General features: G+C 35.9%; 1 protein-coding gene across 2 annotated transcripts; it reads left to right on the forward strand.

The window, feature by feature from the left end:
* Nucleotides 1-48: 48 nt before the first annotated feature.
* LOC106785701 (endoglucanase E-4-like) lies at nt 49-6,188 on the forward strand. 2 transcript variants are annotated; one of them, XM_014746369.1, is made up of 7 exons: nt 1,440-1,464; nt 1,675-1,928; nt 3,510-3,768; nt 4,065-4,343; nt 4,419-4,759; nt 4,822-5,071; nt 5,134-6,188. In XM_014746369.1, exons 2-7 carry the CDS (start codon nt 1,896-1,898, stop codon nt 5,418-5,420), a joined length of 1,449 nt encoding a protein of 482 aa, XP_014601855.1. In that variant the 5' UTR covers nt 1,440-1,464; nt 1,675-1,895; the 3' UTR covers nt 5,421-6,188. The 2 variants fall into 2 exon arrangements, with proteins under 2 accessions (XP_014601854.1, XP_014601855.1); XM_014746368.1 differs by having other exon boundaries at nt 49-1,928.
* The last annotated feature ends 478 nt before the right edge of the window (nt 6,189-6,666 follow it).

Genomic DNA, 6,666 nt, shown 5'->3' on the forward strand with positions numbered 1-6,666 from the left:
CGTTCGTTAGAAAAATCCACACAAAAATGCGTGTAAATCGTAAATATCATATTTGTGTCTCTTTTCTTTTTGTTTTTATTTTCTTATTTTCTAACATAAGAAATATCGAGAGAAATGATTCCAAGAGTGATCGTTCAAGGAAATTTATTTTAATATTATAGAAGACGCAATTAACAAGAGTAACCCGATACCGTTGTTTTGAAAAGATCGAGGTGTTATCAAGACCGATGCATAATTATCTCCCCCCGAGTCGAATTTGTCGATAAATTTGAAACGTTGCACGCATACGTTTCATTCGACATACATATAATTACGATAGATATCTTACAGATAAGATACCAAATATAAGGATAGGAATAAGAAAGACATTTTATTTTCTCGTATATATGAAAAGTCAGCTTTTACGTAGGGAGTCCTCTCCTCCTCTCCTTTCCAGAAGACTCGTCCCCACCTCCGCCGCATCCTTTGGGTAACGAGTACGATGATCGTCCACTCGCGCTGGTAGTCAGTCAGTCAGTCAGTAAGTCAGTCAATCAGAATACTCGCTAAGTTAATCGATGAATTATTCGGATTCGCTGATCAACGCCTACCGTTTCTACAAACGTTTCCTAACGTTTTTTCAATTTGGAAATCTTTTAACAAAGAATAACCTACTACGACATAAGATCGCGTATCGTTGACTTGACGAAGAAGACGCGGCAAAGAGCCGAGTACGCTTCATGCATGTAAATCGTTTTATTCGATGACTAATAACGGCCAAGAAGAACGAATCGACGAATCAAACAACGACGACGAAAATTATCCTACAGTACAAATCTAATCCTATTTCGTTTATCTCCAAATTAACAAAAGTCGGGATTAGCTTTCTGTTCTCTCTCTCTCTCTCTCTCTCTCTCTCTCTCTCTCATTAGCCAATCGTCAAAAAAGGATTTAGGTGAAAAAGTGTAAAGTGTAAAAAGTGAAGTGTGAAAGGCAAAACAAGCGAGATAACGACTTGCGATTAACGACTTGCGATTAACGACTTGCGATTAACGACTTGCGATTAACGATTTGCTTTAAGCAAATTCATTTAAGCAATTCATATTTTCGAACGTGGGTCATCGTACGCGTGAGTTCGTTCCGCGGCAATCATCCTTTGCTCTACTTCATTCTTCGCAAGATAAATTCTTTTGTTATTTTATTCCATGTATTACTTGGAAATATTATTTGGCCAATAGATAAATTAATCGAATAATAATTACCTTTTTCCTTTCTATCCTATATCGACATGAATCGACGCACCGTCCTCATCGTCGTACTCGAAACATATTGATCATTAATGGGTTTTCCCCATTCAACGATTCACGCCCACTTATAGAGATTTAGTTTATATTTCTAGATGTATTTTTAATATTATCTACTTACGCGGGCTGCGTGTATTCCTTACTGAAATACATTACTGAAAAATGAACACCAAGACTGACGGTAAGAAACTAAGAACGGATTTATCATCGTAAAGTGATATAAAGGAGAATAATAGTATGCTCTAATAAGAAGAAAGAGAGGGAAAGAGAGGAAAATAGCATCTTTATACAAATAATACAATTGATTTTGAACTTTCAACGAAATTAACTTTCCATTGATCCAAATTTGATTGATTCCAATCGATTATTTTATCGGGCTTCTTTCGAATAGATGCGACTTGTAGTGCTTTTCTAGTGTTTTTACCTATATATAAGAAGATAAGAAGAAGAAGAAAAATTCATCCGATGAGAAGATGAGAAGATGAGTCGAAGTCGTTGTTGACTTCGAATGGAACCAACGTCAGGAAGTAGTAGCGATTATGCAGAGATTTATTCAAACATCGTAGGAACGAGGAAGTCATACGAAAGGATACAGCGAGAGAGAGATAGAAAATGAAGATCAAAATCATCTTCGCGTGCGCCACGGTGAGTTTGATTTCTTCTAAGAGATTTCGGGAAGGAAATTAGATATTATTCTTTGTTAGATTTTTTATTTGATGACGCGCGGTTAACATGTTGCGTTTTATAAACTCGAGTTCGAGGAAGAAATTTCGGGTCGTACGAGGAAGAATCGTGTAACATGAAAATAATATTTGCAATATCTTTGACACGTTATACGCGTTATACGGAGAGACTCTACTGTCAAATATTTATCTTATCTATACAATAAGGTATTATATTCATTTTTCATTGTGTGTGATAACCACGAACGGAAATAAAAGATAGGTGACGACTTCCGGTTCCCACCTCAGTCTCTTTTCTTTCTCTCTTCCTTTTTTTTTCTTTCCTCTTTTCTTTCTCACACATAACTGCCCAATAATTATGCTGAAATTTTAATTTTGTTCATTTTGATCTCTTGATTATATTATTGATTAATAACAAATGAAAGATTCCAAATGTAAATTTGTCTATATAAAAGAAAATGGAAGGAGAGATTATTATATATTATTTCTGTAAATAAAGAATTTTAATGGGATGTAAAGAAGAAAGAATTATGCGTATAAGTTGTGAGTTGAAAACGTAGGTGAGATCTATCTATATATCTCTCGTACAACTTTCACGAACGTTTACTTCTTCTAAGAAATTCTTCTGTATGACAAACGCCAACACCTTCCGCAAATACCGTCCTTAACTCATATAGTGCTGTACTCTTTTTCTTTTCCTCTTTCCTCGAGGAATCTTAATGCGACGAGAAAGAGTCTTCCGGCGTTCAGAAAATCAAACTTTTACGAAACTAAACTCTGTAATATATATCCCTTGCGATGAAACTTGTGTGTCAAATATAAAACACGATAAAATATTATAAGAAAAATGTTATAATTCCGTATAACATTACTATTCATAGTAATGTACTATAATTGAAAAGATGGAAAATAGTATTGACGAATTCATTGGGTTAAAATCGGCATCGAAGTTATGAAAAATAATGGAAACACTACCAACAGATGTATCATTATTTTCTAAATACATAATAATCATTTGTTTGAAAAATAAAATGTGATTATCCATTTAATTGATAATAAAGGCAAATTCCTAGCACTCGATAATAAAGAGAATCGGTTCCAACGAGCTTGTCGAAAGAGATATTCAGTTTGTACAAACCGTGGTAAGGTGTTTTTTTGACTTCGATAAAATCGCAGGTAAAACGCATCGCTTGTTATTCGAAGAAGGGTATTGCGATGAAACCCCATTGGAAAGAACACGTAGAGTTTCTTTCGAAAGAGACAAGGCACGTGTCGTCTTGGACAGCTGAAAAAATGTCAACGCTTTGAACTGCAAAGAAGGAGGAAGGGAGGGAGATAGCTGGCGCATATTTTAAAGACGAACAAACGTTATGATTTATTACCTAACACAACATCTATCGATATCAAATCTTGCCTTAATATATGTATATTATAATTACCGACACATATAGGAAAGAAACTCGATGTGATTAGAGTGTAATGATATAAATAATATTTATCGGGTTAAATGGTCGTATAATAAAAAACAATGAAATTATTACAGGCCTTAACGATAACATCCGTGGCCTCGATTACAAAGATGAGCGGCGGCGGTGGTGGCAGGAATCCGGCGGCGGTGGCCTTCGTGAAACCAATCGAAGGTGAGGGCGATTACGCTCGAGTTCTAGAGCTCTCTCTATTGTTCTACGAAGCGCAACGATCTGGTAAACTTCCGGAAGACAACAGAATATCCTGGAGAGGTGACTCCGCGTTGACCGATCATGGAATCAATGGCGAGGATCTTACGGGTGGTTATTACGACGGTGAGTAGTACGCGATCCAATTTTTATATTATCCCATTCGTCGACGTATTCGAAGAAACGTGCGATTAACTGAAATTCAATTATCGCTTTTACCTTAACACGCGTATCTTTACATAAATATAGTGTACGTCAGTAAAATAACTTCCAAATCGTAGATTTAACAACTAAACGATTACAATTTTTCTTCAATATTAAGTATCGACTTATTAAAATATGTAAGTATTTATAAGTGATTTTTTTTTCTTTTAAATTTAGGGCATCATTTGGTAAATATATTTTTCTCGTATAATCGACAGCTGGTGATTTCGTGAAATTTGGTTTCACAATGGCATCGACGACAACCCTTTTAGCATGGGGAGCTGCTAGTTGGCCGGAAGCTTACGTCGAGGCCGGTCAACTCGACGAAATTCGCAAAGCTATTAAATGGGCTACTGACTATTTCATCAAATGCCACGTAAGCGAGTATGTCTTTTACGGACAAGTCGGAGACTTTTCCGTCGATCACGCGTATTGGGGAAGACCAGAAGAATTAAATACAACGAGGCCAGTTTACAAAATCGATCCTGATCATCCTGGTACGTTTATTAAATACGAGTTGTACGAGTTAGTCATTATTATTTTCTTAATTGTCCTACATTTTTCTAACGAAGGTTCCGATTTAGCTGGGGAAACTGCAGCGTCACTTGCAGCATCCAGTATCGTCTTCAAAAACGTTTATCCAGATTACAGCGAACGTTGTCTGAAGCATGCGAAAGAGCTTTATAATTTTGCTAACAAATATCGTGGGCTTTATCACAGTGCTATTCGTGGAGCAGCGCAATATTACGAAAGCACAGATTACGGGGATGAGTTGGCTTGGGCCGCGGCTTGGCTCTTCAAAGCAACCAACGACTCGAGGTACCTCGAGGATGCCGAGCATCATTATCAACATTTTCATCTTAAAGAAAGGCCAAACGAGTTTTTCTATAATAAAAAGGTTGCCGGTGTCCAGGTAAGATCCGCGTTGATAATTAATCATTCGATTGGCACACAGCCATCCATTCCGCTTTCTAGGTTCTGTTAGCTCAACTGACCGGCCAATCGGAATATCAAAATGCCGCGCGCGCTTTTTGCGATTTTTCCGTTAGACAACAAAAGCGTACACCCAAAGGGTTATTATATATCGATAAATTCGGTACCCTTTGCCATGCTGCAAATGTGGCCTTTGTTTGTCTGCAAGCTGCCGATTATCCCAATATCGGTGATTCCCAGGAATATCGTCAATTTGCAACCGACCAAATTTCCTATATGTTAGGCAACAAGGGTAAGTCAATACAACAACAAGTTTCATGATATATAAATTAATGCATTTTTATAACGAATTAGGGAGAAGTTACGTGGTTGGATATGGAAATAATCCACCTGCGCAGCCGCATCACGCAGCTTCCTCCTGTCCAGACAAACCAATGCCTTGTGGCTGGTCAGAATTCGATAGGCAAGAACCTAATCCTCAAATACTTTACGGTGCTTTGGTATCTGGACCCGACGAGGCCGACAAGTTTCAAGATCATAGAGAAGAATATATTTACACGGAAGTGACGCTCGACTACAATGCCGGTTTCACGAGCGTTTTAGCGGGACTCTTGCAGTTACGAATTAAGAAAGTAGAATGAATATTTGCATTTAATGTAACATAAATTCGCATTAATGTAACTCCAACGTCAAACTCTTACGTTAAATTCTGACGTCAAACTCTGACGTCAAACTCTGACGTCAAACTCCGACGGAAGTCCGTCATCGTCGAAGCTCACGCGATTATATTACCATTTTACAAAGATTTCCTTACTTGCGCACGCATACTGCATTTTCTAACATTTTTTCTACTAGGAAAATGCCGATTTTTTTTTCCTTTTTTCTTTACTCGTGGAGAGGAATAATATTTTTATATTATCAAATCAGAAATTAAATTCTTTCCTATACGATCTTGATTGTTCTGTTGATTTTATTACATATTTTCATATTTCGTATTTTACCTTTTCCTTGTGCAGTAAACGCGAAAATGCATATGCAAAAACAAGTTGCGATCGTTTATGAGAAGATTCGATCAAAAATTATAATAATTTGTTAGTTTCTTTTCTTTCTCCCCCAATTATAATGAAATTATAAAAAGAAATTCAAGGATAATGGCTATGAGCTATATTTTTTTTACTTGCCTCTTGATCGTAATTCATTTTCCTCTCTTCTGTACCATTTGAAAAAAGAGAGATGCTTATTTTGTAGACAAACGTTAAATAACAGAGTTTATTCGATACTTTTCTTTTTTTTTCCCTTCATAGAGATATATCATCTTCATTTTTTACGTAATAGGGTAAAACCCTTAGATTTAGCTCGTTATTGCTTTTTTCTCAATATTAGGCTGTGTATTATATTATATATTATTATACGAGTATTAAATAACTGAAAGACATTATTATTTAAGCATTATTTTTTATCCGCCTTATGTTTTACAGTAGGTCACAAATGTAACTTTAATTATGCATATATATATATGGAATTAACGTTTTTCACATTATTAATTATATTGTTTATGATTGTTCTACGAGATAGTTAATAGGTACGATTTATTACTTAAAATTAAACGATATTGACGAAATCGTAGAACGAAATGTTTTCAATCGATTAAAGTATTTTCTTTTCGCGATTTATATATTTATTCAATGTGAATTTTTGATTAGCAGATGCTCGCTCGTGTCTCGAACGGATCTTTCCAAATCCGTAGTATTATTGCCTGGAGCATAATAAAAGTATGTTAAATCATCCAGTCGCCGAAAAAGAATCCGCGGGCATAATGAATATTTCACTGACACAATCGTAATGTAACTTTCATCTATATACATATTGCTACTATATACATTCTCC

Source organism: Polistes canadensis, unplaced genomic scaffold, assembly GCF_001313835.1.
Source record: "Polistes canadensis isolate GaletaPanama2010 unplaced genomic scaffold, ASM131383v1 scaffold_55, whole genome shotgun sequence".
Lineage (NCBI taxonomy): Eukaryota > Metazoa > Arthropoda > Insecta > Hymenoptera > Vespidae > Polistes > Polistes canadensis.

Coding starts and splice junctions, on each gene's coding strand:
- LOC106785701 (XM_014746368.1), top strand. CDS start 1,896: ATGAAGATCAAAATCATCTTCGCGTGCGCCACG. Junction 4,344..4,418: donor AATCGATCCTGATCATCCTG/GTACGTTTATTA, acceptor TTTCTAACGAAG/GTTCCGATTTAGCTGGGGAA. Junction 5,072..5,133: donor CTATATGTTAGGCAACAAGG/GTAAGTCAATAC, acceptor ATAACGAATTAG/GGAGAAGTTACGTGGTTGGA.